The following is a 17,912-nucleotide window of genomic DNA, read 5'->3' as shown; positions in this document are numbered from 1 at the left end:
TGGGGCCATGTGAGCGCCAGCGTTCATCCCTTTTGTTCCGTTCTCTTACTGAGACTTTGTAAGGAATTTGGCAAATAAAGAATGTTCGCGTGAGAGATCACTTCTGGCATGTCATAATATTTTAAATTCTTACTAGTTTACTTGGTGAATGAACCCCCAAAACACTTTTTTTTTTTAAACATTTTATTTATTTGACAGAGAGAGAGAGAGAGAGCACAAGCAGGGAAGAGGTCAGAGGGAGAGGGAGAAGCAGGGAGCCTAACTCGAGGCTTGATCCCAGGACCCTGGGATCATGACTTAGTCGAAAGCAGACGCTTAACTAACTGAGCCTCTAACTGAGCCACCCAAGCATCCCTCAAAGAACACTTTAACCAACTGCCAAGTGCTGTGAGCTCTGTTCCTGGCGGCTCACAGTCCTTCCCTTCTTCCCTGCAGACTTTCTGCACTGATGAGTTCTCTTTATGTCCCTGCCACATGTCCTCACCCTGCTGTCAGGGTGGTGGTTGCCGTTCAGGCTTAGACAGTAGCATCCTGACCAAAGAGTGAATTTCCTATGTCTGGGGTTCTCTGTTGGATAACAACCCACCCCAAAGCCTGTGGCTTAAAACCGCAGCTATTGTGAGGATTCTGTGGGTTCTGATAGTCTGGGCATGGGGTAGCTTGTCTGTCCCTTGAGGCCAGGTGGTTTGGGGAGTGCTCCATGGCTGGGAAGCCCACACAATGGGGGCAGCTCGAAGGGCTGAGCAACTCCTTGACTGTCAGGACCTGGTGTCAGGAGGACGGGAGTCTAGCGCACATGGGCTCACGTACCTTCACATCTGAAACAGAAGTAGTTCTCACTTTGCTGGTTAAATACTGTTTCTGAAGGAGAGGAAATTCTTGTAAGAAATTCTTAGAAGTGCTCAGTGCTAGGATTCTTTGTTTAATGGGCTTGGATGCTTGTGTGAATTACCCCATTTTTCTTCCAGACCTAAAAGTGGAGGGTAAAATTCCAGGTTGAGCATTCTGGAGCTTGTGAGGTCTCTGAGTTTGGACGTAGTCCCTGGTTATGGGACAGGGGTGGGAGACACCTTACCAGGGCCCCACAGGATGAGCAAATGTGTGTGAGAAGCACAGGGAGCCCTTTCTCACTTGTTGACTGAGCATGAATGACACTCCAAGAGCACACGCTTGGGCTCCTGACCTTCGTGAGAGCTGCTTGGGCCTGTAACTTCTACCCTTTCACACCTGTTCTTACACACAGGTCATTAAAGAAAACCCAGTGAGATTCTTCACTCTCCTTCTTAGGGCTAATGCCCTTAACGGCAGCTTGGGTACATGTCAGCAGTGATGTCTTGCCCTCCCTAAGTGGACTGGCCTTACGGTTGCATTCCTAGTTCACAAAGTCCTTTAGGGACATGGCCTCTCCTGCCTCTTGTAATTCCTTTATCATGTACAGAAACTATTCATTATTTTATGGTATTTAGAATAAAAATTACGGGAGTTGCTGTGAACTGTTTTGATAATTTCTGTTCTAAATTTGTAAACATGTTTGTAACATTTAACAGTTTTTTTTTTTTTTTTTAGGCACAAATATTTAAGCATGGAAAACGTGAGGACTGTTTACCCTATGGTAAGATTTATTTGTAAGAGGGTGTGTTTGCGATGTGAGTTTGCTGGTATATGATCAAGTGTGTCTCTTTCACATTTTATTCATAGTTACAAGAGTCTGTAAGCTGCTGTATTTGGACACTATCATAGTTCTTTGTTTTTTTGTTTGTTTTGTGTGTGCATGTGTGCTTTAATCTGGTTTTTCAGGCCTGGTATGGGGAGGTCTGGGTTCTTGGTGCCCTGTCTGTCAGGTTTTGATTCTGGGGGACTTGGTGATGTGGACATACCCTGAAGTCTCTGGCTCACCTGTTGGGCTCCCAGTCACAGCTGCATTGTTCCTGGGGCCATGGTCATGCGTTTTGACCTTTTGCCTCATTCTCTTAAATTTTTTTTTTTAAAGATTTTATTTATTTATTTATTTATTTATTTATTTGACAGAGAGAGACAGTGAGAGAGGGAACACAAGCAGGGGGAGTGGGAGAGGGAGAAGCAGGCTTCCCGCGGAGCAGGGAGCCCGATGCGGGGCTCGATCCCAGGACCCTGGGACCATGACCTGAGCCGAGGGCAGACGCCCAACGACTGAGCCACCCAGGCGCCCCTCATTCTCTTAATTTTAGACAGAACCTCATTCTTGCTGCAGAGAACTTTACTACCTGGACCAAGAGAAATTTCTTGGAGTTATGTATCTTAGAAGATGTGTGAATAAACTTTGAATAGTAGAGCCTTTTTTTTAAAGAAATTTTCATTATGGAAAACGTCAAACATGTATAAAGGAAGAGGGAGTGGTGCAGCGGACTCCCACATCGATTCGCGGCGTCTTGTCCCCTCATGCTCCTGCTCAGCCCAGACACCCTGCTGTCTTACCTGTGTAGTGTGTATCCCCAGAAATAGGTAGGGTGCTTTTGGAAACATAGGTTGATCTTATTGTCACACCTGGAAACGTGAGCGTCGTTGCTCAGCATCCTCACACATCCTCCTCCTCAGTGGACTTGCACACACAGACGCTGGGTCTGTGTTACGTTACTGTCACTCAGACCAGATCAGTCACTGCGTGCTGTTTGGGTTTTGGGGAGATTATTCAGATGCTGTGACAACTTGTCTTCAAATCTTGCCCTCCTTGTGTCTCATATGAAGGGCCGTCCTGTGTGCTCTCCTGGCCCTCTCTTCCCCGTGATTGCCACCTTGTCCCCCCACCAACAGCCTTGGCAGCAAAGGGGCCTGGCCACCCATTTTCCTGTTTGTGGAGAGCCCTCTCCATTGGGCCGGGCCCATGATGTTTGCAGTTTCTTGTAATCCGTGGCATCTTCTTTATCCACCATGTTTCCATAAGCTGTTCCTTGCTTACTGTGCCTTCTCTCTTGGGGGCTCCTTTTTTTTTTTTTTTTTTTGCCAACCTGCACATTTGTGGCTTCACATTGAGAAAGTTGAGCAGGTTCAATTCTCCTACACTTGGTAAATGACGTGGGATGAGGGGTTCTTTATGGGGTCCAGCGTACATTTGGACCATCACACTGCATCTGGGGGACCTGTAGAGTCATCTGTACTTTTAATGTTGTGGGTGTCAAACAGATAGTGCAGTTTGGCAGATCACAGAAGATCCTTCCCACCAATCTGAGCCGAATATGCTGTTGTTTGCAGCTTCCACCGTTCTCGAGTGCCTGGAGGGGTGCAGGCTCCCTGACAGCAACCAGACCCTGCTCCGTAAACTTGGAGTGAAGCTCGTGCAGCGGCTGGGACTGACGTTCCTGAAGCCCAGGGTAGCGAAGTGGAGGTCAGTAGACCAGGCCGTGATGTGCACGGCTTGAGCATGTGTTGGGGAGGCTGGTGTGGTGATCACTTGGGTTGAGGTGGCCATGGCAAAGAACACTGTTATCTTCTGCTTCTACTTCATTTCCTTAGTCTCAACAGTGTTTCTGATTTTGAAAGGAAAAGTTTTCCTTTTTTTTTTTTCTGTCCCTACATCTTACAGTTAGGATAATTGAAGCTGGAGTGTTGACAGGGAAAGTTTGGTTTTGCATTTTATGTGACATTATTCAGGTACGATATGCCTTTACCAATTTGGGCTCACTGTAGGGAAAGCTCCATTAACGATAAAGCTGAATACAAGCTTCTTTCAGAGAAAGCAAGCTCTCCTTCAGGTTGATTCAGAAAGCCAAGCTGTTTTTGCCTGTGGATGGAAACTGTGTCCTAACTAACGGTCTGATTAATTAACAGATTGCTTTTGAATCAGTGGCTCCCACAGAAACAGACTTTTCTGCTGTGCTTGGAGTACTGTGTTTTTAATAGTCTTCGGGTTTTTTGTTTTGTTTTGCTTTTTAGTTTTTGTATTTTTGTGAGGAACAAGAACCACGTTTTGTATTTGTTCATTTCTTGTGTTTGAAGTATTCCTCGATGGCATCCTTGGCCTGACTCTTTGCCATAGTCTTTCACCACCATGCAACTGCAGCCAACCACTTTATGGGGTTTTCTTCTCTGTTGGTTTTACAGAGGCCCGTCCCTTCCCCTCGTTTCTTGTTGTCATCAACCTTAATTAGGTTGACTTCGTGCTCAGCACAAAGCACCTCCACCAGCTTGACATGCACAGGCTCGTAACAGTTGTTGCAAACGCACAGAAATGGGTTTGGCACTTGTCTAAGGCTTTGGCAGCTTCGTGAATCCCACGTGCTAGGCCGTCGTGGATGAGGGTGGTCTTCAGCCCCTCCTGTAAAGCAGTATTAATGTCCATGACACCTCTAGCAGCCTTCCTTGGCCCCGGCAGTGGGTTATGGGTGGAGCCAAATCTTGAGTGTGTCCAAGCCTCTGCCTCCGTGTGACTCAGTGGTGGCAGGGAAAGAGCTAAGAGTCTTTAGTTTTATTTCTAGTATTAATATTGGTGGTTTGGGAGGAGTTGTTTGGTAAAGTTCAGCTCATCCTTTGTCTCAAATTCCAGCAAATTCCAGAGAAGTATGTTATGTTGTAGTGATGTTTTGCTCAAATTAGCTTTTGGGTCATACAGTGCATTCTGTAAGAAGTTGTTTATGAGACTAAATGTTAGTGCTATAATGGCAAAAATGCCATGGAAAATTAACGTTCAGGGGCGCCTGGGTGGCTCAGATGGTTAAGCGTCTGCCTTCGGCTCAGGTCATGATCCCAGGGTCCTGAGATTGAGTCTCGTATCGGGCTCCTTGCTCAGCAGGGAGTCTGCTTCTCCCTCTGCCCACCGCTCCCCCTGCTTGTGTGTGCTCTGTCTCTCTCTTTCTCCCGCTCTCTCTGACAAATAAATAAAATCTTTTTTTTTTTTTAAAGATTTTATTATTTGACAGAGAGAGACACAGCGAGAGAGGGAACACAATCAGGGGAGTGGGAGAGGGAGAAGCAGGCCTCCCGCTGAGCAGGGAGCCCAATGCGGGGCTCGATCCCAGGACCCTGAGATCATGACCTGAGCCGAACGCAGACGCTTAACGACTGAGCCACCCAGGTGCCCCATAAATAAATAAAATCTTAAAAAAAATTGATTTTCAGTACTGTATTAGGGTTCTCCAGGGACACACCCGATAGGGTGAGAGGATGTGTGTGCACGTGCACAGACACTTCTAAAGAATTGGCTCATGTGATTGTGGAGGCTGGCAAGTCTCGACATCTGCAGGGTGAGTAAGAAAGCTGGAGACCTAGGGGAGCTGATGGTGGCATTTGAGTCTAAAGGCAGGAAGAATTCCTTCTTAACCCTAGGGGAGAGTTGGCCTCTTTGCTCTGTTCTGGTCTTCAACTGATTGGATGAGGCCCACCCACACCGAGGAGGGCAATCTGGTTTATTCAGTCTACCAATTTAAATGTTCATCTCATCCAAAAACACGCAGAGGCACACACAGAATAAAATTTGACTGAATATCCGGGTACTCTGTAGCTCGGTCGAGGTGACACATAAAATTGGTCATCACAGGGACTGTAAACCTTTATGTGTGAAGGGGAGTAACTCAGCACCATAATTGCTTTGTTCAGTTTGCATTTCCATGTACATTTAACGGACGTCTACCCTCTTGCTATTTTTTCTGTCTTTTCTGTCTTCATTTTTTTTTTTTTTCATTTTATCTCCTGTTATATTATTGTTTTATTTTCAGTGTCATTCATCTGTTGGCTGTCTTCCCTTGACGAGGAGTAAGCCCGTCTGGCAGGCTGGTAACTCGCTGGGGCTGCTCCCTCTTCCTGAGGCCTTGTTAGGATGGTCTTGTTTCTGTTGCTTTTCCCTGGAGCAGAGCCCTTGCTCCTACAGCACGCTCCTCACTTCTAGTGCATGGCTGTTTGGTCTCCCTTCCTGGGCCCACATCCTGGTGACTCCCCAGCATTACATGACCTCTGGACTCAGCTCAGCTCTCAGCCTCCCAGCTGCTCTCACATGGTGCTTCTGGGTCTTACCTTGTACTCGCACATCTTGGGGGTTGTCCAAAGATCCAAGGAGATGTCTCTGTACAATTATGGGTTTCCTTCTTAGCAGCTACTTTTTCTCAACGTCTGTCCCCAAATACTCGCCATCTCTGTAGTCAGGATTTTTTTTTTCATCTACCAGGCAAGACTGCTCTCTGCTTGGGCTCTCTTTTCCTGTGCTGCGGTTTAGAAAGTACCTTTGGGGAGGAGAGGTGTGAAGGTGGGGTGCTTCTGGGCACCTCCCTGCTGTGAGGAATGGTATCCTGGTCTGGTCATCTCATGTATGCCAGTGGCTGGTTTATGACTTTCGTCCACATTTTGTAATTGATGGCAGAAGGGTAAATCTGATGGCAGCCTAGAATCTGTCATCTTTGTAGTTTCTGATTACTGAGTGTTAGGGTGAGTACTTTTCCTATGAAATAATCAACGTGTGTACTGATTTGAGAACAGAAGCAAGGACAATAGCCATTGTGAGGCTCGGTGCTGGGCAGTTTATGATCTTGAGGACAGTCCTGTGGTGGCTGGTGATGCTCTCCCCATATTAGTTACCTGCTGCTCCTCCCGTTCTCACACCAGCTCTGAAGTGTGGTTTTTTTTCCCCACACCAGCCAATTCCTGGACACCAGCTGGCTGTCTCAAAATTCTGACACAGTCTACTCGGAGATAGTGTCTGATTCCTCATGATTCCTCAGATTAAGGGCTCAGTCCCACAAGACTATCTCCCCCCGCCCCATTACTCAGATGCCAGTAGCAGGTCCAGGTTGTAACCTGTGCCTTGACTGACCAGTTATAAATTGGGATCCCCACATTTCCCTCTTCAGGCTCAATTAACATGCTAGAGCAACTCACAGAACTCTGAGAAACATTTTGTGTACTAGATCACCAGTTTATTATAAAAGGATACAGCTCAGGAACAGCCAGACGGAAGAAAAGCCCAGGGCGAGGTGTGGGGGGAAGGGTTGTGTCCTGTCCACATGTGTACCACTCTCTGGGTCGGGTCTCCACGTGCTCACCAGCCCAGGAGCTCTCCAAACCCTCTCCTGGATTTATATGGAGGCTTCATTACAGAGGCATGATTGATTAAATCATTGGCCATTGGTGATTCATTAAACCTCTAGCCCCTGTTCCCTCCTTGGAGGTTAGGGGGTGAGATTGAAAATTCCAACCGTCCAGTCACATGGTTGGTTTCCATGGTGACAGTCCCCATCCTTAGGTGACCTTAGGGGCTTTCCAAAAGTCACTTCTTTAGCATAACTGAAGACACCTTAATCCAGAAATGGACAAGGACCCAATATATATTTCGTATTGTAAATGACAACATCACAGTTATGTGACAGAGTACTCCAAATCTAGCAGCTTAAAATGATGCATTTTTAATGTCCTCATTTCTGTGGATTGGGAATCTGGGTGTAACTTCTCTGGGTCTTGTGGTCAGGGTCTGTCTAAGGCTTCACGAAGGTGTTGGCTAGCGCTGCTGCCAGCTCAAGGCTCCGCTTGTGGCCGGGGGCACCCAAGCATGCTCAGGTCAGGTCGGTAGGACTCCATTCCTTGTGGGCTGTCTTCTGGGGGCCTCCCAAAGTTCTTGCTGCGGGGCTTCCTGTAGTGCAGCGCACAGTATGGGGGTGGTTTCTGTCCGAGTGAGAAGGTGGCAAGACGGAAGCCACAGTCTTCCTGAGCCTTCTTGGGAGGGACATCCCCTTGCTGCTGTGGCCTCCTACTCAGAAGGAGTCACTGGGTCTGGGCTGCACCAAGGGGAGAGGATTGCTTGAACATCAGAAGGTGGGCCGCCTGGGGCTGCCTGCCACCGCCCTTGTTTTACAGAGTTGGAAACTGGTCCAGGGAGTTAATGAGCTGTTGAGCACCACAGTTAGCAGTGCCCGGGCTGGTGTTCAGGTTCTGTGCTCTGTCTGTTGTCTGTGTTTGGGAGTCAGCCTCAGGCTGCAGCCCCCAGATGCACTCTGTACCTTGACTTGGGCACCTTCTGTGCTCCAGGCAGTGTCCTGATCCAGGGCCACCCGCCAGTCTGGCTCATGCATGCTTGCCTCAGTGCGGCACACTGGGGCCTGCCTTCCAGGAGGAAAGGCCTTTGTGCACATCCTTGCATCTGTCTGTCACAAGCCTCTGGGTAGGGCCTCCTCTGACAGATGGGGAAACTGTGGCGGCCAGAGGTTCAGGAGCTGTGCAGGGTCAGACGCCGGAGCCAGCCCGTGCCAGTGTCCTCAGGGCACACGGATGATGCCTGTGGCCTCAGCTCAGTGTGGGGAGGGCTGTGGCTGCTGGGGGGCTTGAGAGGGAGGCTCTGGGGAAGAGTTGAAGCATTGAAGAGTCCAGGGTGGCGAAGGGCCTGGGGGCAGTAGGGACGGGAGGCAGAGCGCCTTGTAACTAAGGCTGACGCCCACGGGACCCATGAGTGCCCTTCCCGCTGCTTCTGTCGGGCACACTCCTGCAGTCCTGCCCCGTCCCCCACCTTCTTTCTGCCTGACACTACACAGCACTCGAGGGTTTCTGAGTAGCACAGAACCTCTATTCTGTGGCTCACATTGGCATTATCTTTTCTTGGCAGCCCTTGTGGATGCCAGTTATACTCCATGTTCTTTCCATCCCGTCTCTAAAACACATGGAATTTTCACAGGCACCCTTTAAGATTCTAAGGGACACCACACTATTGATTTCAGTTGTCAAGATAATTTCTCTTAGAGGCTCCAGCAGGCGTGGCAGCAGGTCTGAGGTAATGTCTGTGTGTGCAGGTACCAGCGTGGCTGCCGCTCGTTGGCTGCTAACTTGCAGCATTGCGCCCAGAGTCAGAAAGAGTCGAAGGTGCACATGGAGACTCCCGACAGCGACGGAGACTATGACATCCCCGAGGAGGTGGAGAGCGTGATAGGTGGGTAGGGTCCCTGCAGCCTCCTGGTGAGCCTGCGGTGGGCCGGCTGCCCTCTGGTCCTGGGGGCGCTGGTGAGGCTCCTCTGAGGTGCATGCCTTCCTCCCCTCTTTGTGCTGGCATTATGTGGCTTTCCGTGACCTTGCCCACCCTCACCTTTCATGGAGCTTGTGGAAGCTGGCCTTCGGTCCTGATGCCCACGACCATTTGGGCCCTGGACCCTGTCATTCTGTTTACTGTTTGCTTCCCATGTGTGAGCCGTCATATTTCTACCTCAGTGTACTGCCCTCAGCCCTCCACCATGCCTTACCTGGGTGCATCTGGCCCATGGCCTCAGGCCTTCTGGAGAGATGGAGTGGTGGCTTTCCTGGCCCCGTGCCGCACACACCTGCAGCGTCCCTCCCACTGTAAACCTGAAGAGCTCTGGGCCCTGCCCTACGCTTACCCGAGGGAGTGTCTCCTGCTCACAGAGCGGAGCAGAGCCCCACTGCAGTGGCCTCACATACCCTGCCAGCCTTCAGCCACCCCTCCTCGTCTGGTGCCCCCTGCCCCCACTGTAGGGTCTCCCACTGTTGTTTAGCTCCAGTCTCCTTGTCCACGAGGGACAGCATTGCACCTCCTCTGGTGCTGTCTCACTGTTTCTCACGTCCATTCTCCCCCCTTCATATTGTGCTTCTTAACCTGCTCCCCCCACCCCTGGGGTCCTACACTGCCCCAGTCACAGTGAATTTGACCCCTTCACAGGCTCCTGTCCTTCCTCCATGTTGGGCCTTCCCAGGCTGCCTGGGTGCCTTGGTCAAGGTTTCCATTGACTGGGACTTGTCAGGCCTTTATCGAGAGGCCTCTGACATCTTCGCACTTCCTTTGGGCCCCTGTGTGGCTCTTGCTAGAGTCTGGCCTGTGCCTGAGACCCCGGTAAGAGCCCCTTTTCTGCACCCTCTTGCAATCACTGATCTCTGGGAAGTCTTCCTCACTGGTGCTTTCTGCCCTGATGGGTAGGTCTGCTTTTTAGCAACAATGGCAAGAGTTGGCTTTAAATGGTTATTTAAAAACAAAGAAAAGGAAATTTTTTTCCTTAGAATTAGTATCCTTCGTGTGATTTCCTTCTTGGTACTCACGAGTGACACCTTCAGTCTGAGAAGTGAAGAACTTAACCTAGAACCAGGGTGAGTGCACGGAGCTCACGGCCCTGGCCTTCTTCTGTTGTTGCAGAGCGGCTGCTGGTCGGGCTGAAGGACCAGGACACGATTGTGCGGTGGTCTGCAGCCAAAGGGTAGGTGCCCTCCGTCCCACTGTGGGAGCTGGGCCCGGGGCTGATGGCTTGTCAGTGAAACGCCCCGTGGTCTGAGCACTTCCCGTCATTCAGCACTTCACGTGCAGTTGAGAGCTCAGAGGCTTTTAGAAGGCAGGATGGTTTTTCTAATACACGTTTATTGCTTTATGTTCTGATTTAAAAGATCATAACTGGGGAATGAGGCTCCTTCATTTCCTTGCCTTTCTGGCTAGAGTGGGCAGAATTTGAGCAAGTCCAATTTGCCCTTTTTTTTTTTCCTTGCAAATGTTCCTTTTCTTGCTCTTCCATGTCCTCATCAGTGCAGCCCCTACCCCCTGCCCTGCACAGGCAGGCAAAGCTCCCACGTAGTGAGCAGGTGCTAACACACAGCCATATCCAATCCCACAGCCCCCGAGAGGGGAAGTGGTGTTTGTCCTCTGTTATGCCTCAGGGAGCGGCCTGGAGAGAGGTGCCCTCATGGAGAAGGTGTTTAGCAGCAGGCAGCCTCTGAACCAGAGTCACGTGTGGTTGGAGTGGGCTGTGCCAGGAGGGATGCTGATCCAGTCAGGAGGTGTCTAGTGTGGATGTGGGGCAGCCCGCCAGGTGGGGGTTGGTCCCGAGGGGTCAGGTCGAGGGTGGTAGCCTGGTGCTGGGTGCCATTGACCATCAGTGGCAGGCTGCTGCCCCGTGGGCACCGCCCCCCCCCCCCCCCCCGCGGTCTCCCTCCCCTGAGGAGATGCCTGTGTCAGTCTGTGTGTGTCGCTAGGGTGAGGCTCCCTAACAGGCGTTGTGTAGAGCAGAGTGTGTGTGAGGCTCACTCTGGGTCTGCCTCTCCTTCCCATTCTCTGGAGGGAGGGAAATGGCTGGGGACGACGGTTCCTCGTTGATTGTGCCCCTCGCAGTGGGCTGGTGATGCTGACGGAGTGCCGCCTCTCTTTTTCAGAATTGGTAGGATCGCTGCAAGGCTTCCCAAAGAGCTGGCGGATGACGTGGTTGGGTCTGTGTTGGATTGTTTCAGGTATGTGAGAAGAGCAACAGGAGACATGTTTCTGGTTAAAGGAAGTGGCTGTTCTTTTCCTGTATCCCTTTACATTTTCTTTCAGCTGAGCTATTTGTCAGAGCCCCCAAAGCCTTTATGTTTTCCTTTTGAAGTTAAATTTGAGAACTTTAGTTGTTATATTTCTTTTATCAGCTTAAATCCCATTACGTTTAAAAATCTCTTTAAGAAGAAAAAAGTGGTTTTGAACAGGGACATACATCGATTTCGAAGAAGCCTGGGGTCCCTGGGGTGACATCTAAGAGAACGTCTGTGGTGAGGCATGTTCTGGATCTGCCTCGTGGTAGCTGCTAGCCACGTCTGGCTGTTGACCTTATAAAGAGGCTGAATTCTACTTTTTTTCTTTTTTAATTCTACCTTTTATTTAATTTTATCAGATTTAAATTTGAACAGCTGGGTGTGGTGGGGCGCCTGGGTGGCTCAGTTGGCTAAGTATCTGGCTCTTGGTTTTGGCTCAGGTCATGATCTCGGTTGGGGTTGTGAGGTTGAGCCCTGAGTCAAGCTCTGTGCTGGGCTTGGAACCTGCTCGGGACTCTCTCTCTTCCCCTGCTCCTCCCCCCACTCCCCCCCTTAAAAAAACAAAGACAAGAGTCACATGGTAATGGTTGTGTTGCATCTGGCTTAGCCTTTCAGAGATGTCTGGGTGGCACTTGGCTGGCCCATGGTGCAGGCGTGGGCAGGGATGTGCAAGCCATGGGTCCTTGGGGTCGGAGCCTGGGTCCTGCAGGCCAGGGGGCAGGGCAGAGACCCGGGCAGCATAGGTGTGCTGTCAGGTGCACTCTCGGGTGCAAAGCATGTTTGGTATGGTTAGTCCCAGAGGCCTCTTAACTTTGCCCGTGGAAAGTTCTCTCTGGGTTTTGGAAGCAGGTGTTTCTAAGAAGGGGTGTTATTGGTTGGCCCCCAGTTGCTCTTCTTCCTGGGCTGCCAGTGCGTGCATGTAGGGAGAGGAGCTGCCTGCACTTCTGGGTGCTCAGTCATGTACATCAGTTGCTGAGGTTTCTCTGGGAGCACCCACAGCACGTGTGCTTCCTTTGGAGCAGGCTTTCCCTGGCACTTTGTCTCCAGCCTGCTCAGCGACAGTTGGAGGAGTTCAGGGAGCGGGATGTCAGAGTGATGCTGCTTGTGTGGCCAGTGTTTCTTCAGTGGAAACTTTTCACGGTTATCTGCCAGGCTCCTGCTGTGACTCTGGAACACCCGTGGTGGGGAAAGAAAGTGCTCCCTGTCCACGTGGCGATTCTGCTGGCTTGTTTTGGGGTATCCTCTTGGACTTCTTCTCTGGTGGCATGGTGATGGGTGTGCTGATGATGCTGGATCCCGCTGGTCCTGAGCACGGAGGTGTGAGTCCATGGGCGGCGACCAGTGGCAGCTCTTGTGTGGCTGTGGTGGAGCATCCTGCTCTTGGGAGAGGGCAGCGCTTTGGGCCAGGTCTAGGGAGGGTGGAAAGGGCCGATGTCCTGCACCCCCAGCCTTTCTAACCTGGTCCCTTTGCCCATGGCACGGCAGGTCAGCCTCAAGTCTTTTTTTCTATTTCCTTCCTGAGAACATTTCTGCATGGGCCCTCTGGTGATTTAACACTGTCTCTTTACCTAGCCCGCCCTCGCGCTCTTCCTTGCCCAGCCTCCTTCCTTCCCTTCACACCTGCCCTCCCCAGCCCCTTGTTGGTGGCGTCCCTAGTACCAGCTTTCCTGGTGGTGGCCGTTCTGGTGCTCCTGCGCCTCCCTCACTCCTCTGGCCACTGCACCTCTGCCTGGCGGCCTAGGGTTCTTGACCTTGTGCATCTCCATCAAACTCCTAAAACGTGTTTTCTACTGGCCAGACATATGGCCCTTTGTCCCGGCCTGCGCCTGTGGTCTACTTCACTCATCCTTGTTAGTTTAATCTGCAGACACTTCTCTGCATTTGTCTTGTTATTTTAATGAACTCCTCCAATTTTTGTATTTAGGTTGTGGAGGGTGGAAACTGTTTTACTGCTCTTGCTTCCCTGGGGCTGACAGCTCAAAGTGACAAGCAGGACTTTGAGGGAAAGGACCTGCGTGCAAAGGCAGCCTCTTCCTGGATGGGTATGAAGTACCTGATTGCAGAACCTGGCACAGAAAGGAGTCGCCCCCAGACCAGAATGTTTGAAGACCCTGAGAAGCAGGAGCCTGCTGGGTGTAGGGCATGTGCAGTGGGGTGGGGGCGGCAGGACTGGCTGGTGACCTGGTACAGCTGCTGCTACGATCTTGTCCCTTCTTTTGTGTTCTTCTGGGACAGGCTTTGCTGAAAGGGTCAGTAAGAACATTACTTCTATTACCCTACTCCCAGGACTGCCCCTTCACTCCCTGCTCTGTTTCCAGGCCAGGTTATGTGGAATGAAGCCACATATGTCCCCAGGGGGTTTTACAGTGAGCCCCACAGGACCAGTGTGAGCAGCATGGGCATCATCCCTCAGCTGCTGCTCCCTTCCCTATGTCCCACCCTCTGGATGTGCAGCTGTCCGTCAGTACCTGTGCCCACCCTCCCCCACCCTTTAGAAAATAGTGCTGTAGCCCCTTGCTGGCCCCGGCAGCATTACCTCAGGGCAGGACCCCAGAGATAGTGTATGCTAGACCCGGCAGTCTGGTCCATGGCAGAAGCAGAGGGCCTGTGGGAGGAGGAGAGCAAGGCCCCGTTGGCCTGGCCAGGGTCCTTGTGTTTGCCATCTGAGCTCAGCCGCACGGGGGGTCTCCAGTTAGCAGATGGACTGCAGCCCCGGGTCCCAGTTCCTGGGTGTGCTGTGGGTGCTGCAACTTCTCAGAGTCTCTGTGACGTTGAGAAACCTTTGGGGGTACCCCCTTGGCCCCAGCGAGCAGCCCCCTGTCCCCGTCTGCTTGTGCATGTTGGGCCTTGGAGAGAGTGAGTAGGGCAGAAGTCTGGCCGCAAGCCAGGCACTGTGTGAGGGAGGCACTGTTCCTGAGTACCCCCTGGAGTGGGCAGAGTAGGGCCAGCAGGGTGATGGTCTTCCTTGTTCCCCCTCAGGCCACAGGCCTGACAGAAGGTTATGCCACCTTTCCATAGCTGTTGACAAGCAGCAGTGCACACATTTAGTTTGGAAACGGACATTGGTGTAACTGGTGATTGTTTTGTTGATAGAGTCATCATAATGCTGATCTCTTAAAAAGTTTTTTTAAAACATTATCAAGTCTTATGAAAAGCATAAAGCATCTCTTTCCAGTTAAAGTCCTGAAGTACACAAAGTGCAATATTAAATTTTGATGTGGTCAAATAGCCTTTGGGACAGACATTTAAAAAAAATACCTGGAACTTAAGAATTTATAATTAGAAGTAGAAATTGGCACTGGTTGATGGTGAGGTCCACGGGGCAGCACCTGTGTCTGTCTCAGAGTCCGTGTTGGTCTCAGGGAGTCTGTGTCTGCAGGCCCTGGCACACGGGTGGGACTTGCTGAGTATCTGTCGAGTGGACAGACAAGCCTACACTCTCTCCTTTCTGAATGTTCTTGTGCTTTTTGCTAGTGAGGAACGCAATTCACTTGGTTTTCTTAAACATTTCTTTGCTATCAGATTGATAAATTTAGGATAGGAAAGAGCCCTATAACGTCTCTTGCTTTTTGGTGCAATGCATTTCCATGTTTATATTGGCAGCCAAATGTAGAAACTCTGAAGACAGCCTTTATCAATCTAAGAAACACTTCTCACTAATCATGATGCCAGGGGTGCACTCGTAAACAAGAGAGCTTCCAAACCACTTCAGGAAAAATTTTATTAGATAACAAAATTTTACTATGACTTGATTAATTGGCATAATTGTTTATTAAAAGCCAGTGTTTCAAATAGTGCAAAACAGTTCTCTAAATGGTCTTTCATTCTAACTTTTTAATCTCTAAGCCAGGAAAGGAGGAAAGGAGGTCTCCCTGCCCCTTTCTGCTAATATAGTCTAGCCTTAATTTGATAGAATCACTGTGCTATGAGCCCCCAGGTTTTAGTGCCTTGAACGGGGTGAGTCGCTGGGTGTGTAGTCAGCTGGCACAGGCTGCTGTGGCAGGAAGCCTGTGTAGAGCCTGGGTGTCTTGCTGACACACATCTGCGGGCCGCTTTCTCTGTTGGCAGCATGTGAAGCCACCTAGGACCTGTGCTTGTCATCGGAGATCTGAAGAGAAATACTGAGCACAGTGCTTACCTTCAGTTAAATTGCAGTATTTTATTTATTTATTTAGCCAGCTGACAGTTGGAAAACTCACGAGTGGGTTTTAGGGAGGCTCCTGGGCACAGGATGTGGACCTGCAGTCTGTGTACACGGTGGGAGAAGCTGGAATGAGCACTGCAGTCTCAGGCTTTCTTTGTGTCTCAGTTTTCAGGAGACGGACAATGCCTGGCATGGTGGCTGTCTGGCATTGGCGGAACTGGGCAGAAGAGGCCTATTGCTCCCTTCCCGACTTGAGGATGGTAAGTACTGCGCGTTTGCTCTGCATCGTCAGGACTGTTTGTAGCGTGTTGGGTGCTTCATTTCACCCTGTGTCTCCAGCGTGTCCCGCCGTGAGCGTGCATCAGGCCTCTGCCCTCACTGCTAGCGCATTCTTGTGCAGGAGAGAGCAAACTAGACCTTTGTCTTTCAGCCTTCCTTCTTGTATTGACGTTTCTGATGATCTGACTGCCTCTTCTCCCTTCTGTGAAATTTTAATACCACAGGTATACTTTGTGTTTGGATTTGGAGAGCCACGAACCATTGCTATGTCTGAGATTTTCTTGTCCCTCAGGACTGGTTTTCACCCTTGTGGGGGTGCTGTTGCCTGTTAAGAAGTTGTGCACTGCTGCTGTATTTATCATGTGGAGTGACATCACGGTCCCCTGGGAACAAGGCTCACACCAGCAAGGGGAGGGGGCGGAGGGCTGGAGGAGGCTTGGTAGTGGCCTGAGCAGGGGGACAGGGGCACAGTGCAGCAGATGTAGAGGGACCACTGGGCTCCAAGCCTGCATGTCCCAGCTGTTGGACCTAGACACGTGAAGGTGGAGCATGGGGCTGTGGCCATGTAAAGCCCTGTCTGACTGGTGGGGATCAGCTCTGGGTGTGGCTGGTGGTGCCTCTGTGGACAGAAGGGAAGGACACCTGTGAAGGATGGAGAAGGCCCCTTCCTGGGCTGTGTCACCACACATGCTCTGCACCGTGGGAGTTGACTTCTATCCAGAATAATGACATCTGTGCAGAGATGGGTAGGGCCCCTCATCTTCCTCTGTAGCACCTGAGCTGTGGGGTGTCAGAAGTAATGGCTTTGTACTTGGCATTGTGAAGCGTGAGGAGGGCTCCTAGACCTTCAAGATTCTATTTAATCTTTCTTTTTATTTTTGTGGCAGCTTTACTGAGATAAAATTTATATACCATGAAGTTCACCCATTTAGAGTGTACAGTTCAGTGGTTTATGGTATATTTACAGAGCTGTGCCACCATTATCATATCGAATTTCAGAACATTTTTATTGTCCCACAAAGAAACCCTGTGCTCAGGGACAGTGACTCCCCATTTCTCCTGAACACACCCAGCCCCAGACAACTACTAATCAGCTTTCTCTCTCTCTAAATTTGCCTTTGCTGGTCATTTCTTATAAATGGAATCTATGATAGTGGTCTTGGGCCTGACTTCTTTCACTTAGCGTGATGTTTTCAAGGTTCATCTGTATTATAGCATGCAACAGTAGTGCTTTGTTCCTTTTTATGGCTGAATAATATTCCATTGTATGGATACACCACGCCATTTATCTGTTCATCAGTTGATGGACATTTGGATTTTTAACCTTTTGGTTATTATGAATAAATACAAACATTTTTTTTAATGTCTTTATTTTTATTTTTTTTTTTAAAGATTTTATTTATTTGACAGAGGGAGACACAGTGAGAAAAGGAACACAAGCAGGGGGAGTGGGAGCGGGAGAGGGAGAAGCAGGCTTCCATGCAGAGCAGGGAGCCCGATGTGGGGCTTGGTCCCAGAACCCTGGGATCACGACCTGAGCCGAAGGCAGATGCCCAACGACTGAGCCACCCAGGCGCACCTGCTACAAACATTTGTGTGCAAGCTTTTGTGTGGACATACGATTCTAGTTCTCTTGGGTCTCTATTGCTGGGTCATGTGGTAACTCTATCTTTAACTTTTTGAGGAGCTGCCAGATTGTTTTCCAAAATGGTAGTAACATTTACGTTTCTACCAGCAGCGTGTATGAGGGTTCCAGTCTCTCCACATCCTCCCCAACACTTGTTTTTCTCTTAGTGGGTGTGAAGTGGTATCTCATTGTGTCTCTAATTTGCATTTCCATGACTGACTAATGATGTTGAGCATCTTTTCATGTTCTTGTTGACCATTTGGAGATCTTTGCTGGAGAAACATCTGTTCAGATCCTTTGCTCATTTAAAAAATTGGCCTTTTTATTGTTGCTGTGAGTTCTTTATGATTCTGGATTTAAGTCTCTCACCAGATATAGGATCTGCAGTATTTTCCCCCATTCCATGGTGGTGGTTTCACTTTCTGGTTGATGTCATTTGCACCGAAGTCCTGCATTTTGATTAAACCCAGCTCACCAGTCTTCTTTGTGTGAGTGTGTCACAGACAAGGTGAAATCCCTGCCTGGGTGGTTCCAACTCCAGTTTAACTTGAAGGACAGAGAGCCTTTTCTCTGCTTTTTGTGCCTGAGACTGGCTGGTATGCATGTGCCCGTCATAACTTATAATGTTGAGGTGCCCATCGG

At 49.9% G+C, this 17,912-nt stretch overlaps 1 protein-coding gene and 1 pseudogene across 3 annotated transcripts in view; one reads left to right on the top strand and one right to left on the bottom strand.

The window, feature by feature from the left end:
- The window catches only part of TBCD (tubulin folding cofactor D), a 160,919-nt gene that overhangs the window by 27,266 nt on the left and 115,741 nt on the right, over positions 1–17,912 (top strand). For 2 of the 3 annotated variants that reach the window (XM_028112396.2, XM_028112397.2), the window contains 6 exons: positions 1,567–1,612; positions 3,229–3,361; positions 8,739–8,875; positions 10,085–10,145; positions 11,089–11,163; positions 15,530–15,624. In XM_028112396.2, coding sequence (XP_027968197.1) covers positions 1,567–1,612; positions 3,229–3,361; positions 8,739–8,875; positions 10,085–10,145; positions 11,089–11,163; positions 15,530–15,624 — 547 coding nt within the window. The remainder of the gene's footprint in view (positions 1–1,566; positions 1,613–3,228; positions 3,362–8,738; positions 8,876–10,084; positions 10,146–11,088; positions 11,164–15,529; positions 15,625–17,912) is intronic. The other variant, XM_028112398.2, reaches the window with a different exon arrangement.
- LOC114216092 (small ribosomal subunit protein eS12 pseudogene) lies at positions 3,954–4,324 on the bottom strand (annotated as a pseudogene).

The sequence above is a fragment of the Eumetopias jubatus genome, unplaced genomic scaffold (genome assembly GCF_037043125.1).
Source record: "Eumetopias jubatus isolate StellerSeaLion01/CBP00866 unplaced genomic scaffold, mEumJub1_p1.0 scaffold_10, whole genome shotgun sequence".
Taxonomy (NCBI): domain Eukaryota; kingdom Metazoa; phylum Chordata; class Mammalia; order Carnivora; family Otariidae; genus Eumetopias; species Eumetopias jubatus.
The sequence above is the reverse complement of the archived record's forward strand: the minus strand, read 5'-3'. Positions and strand labels throughout refer to the sequence as shown.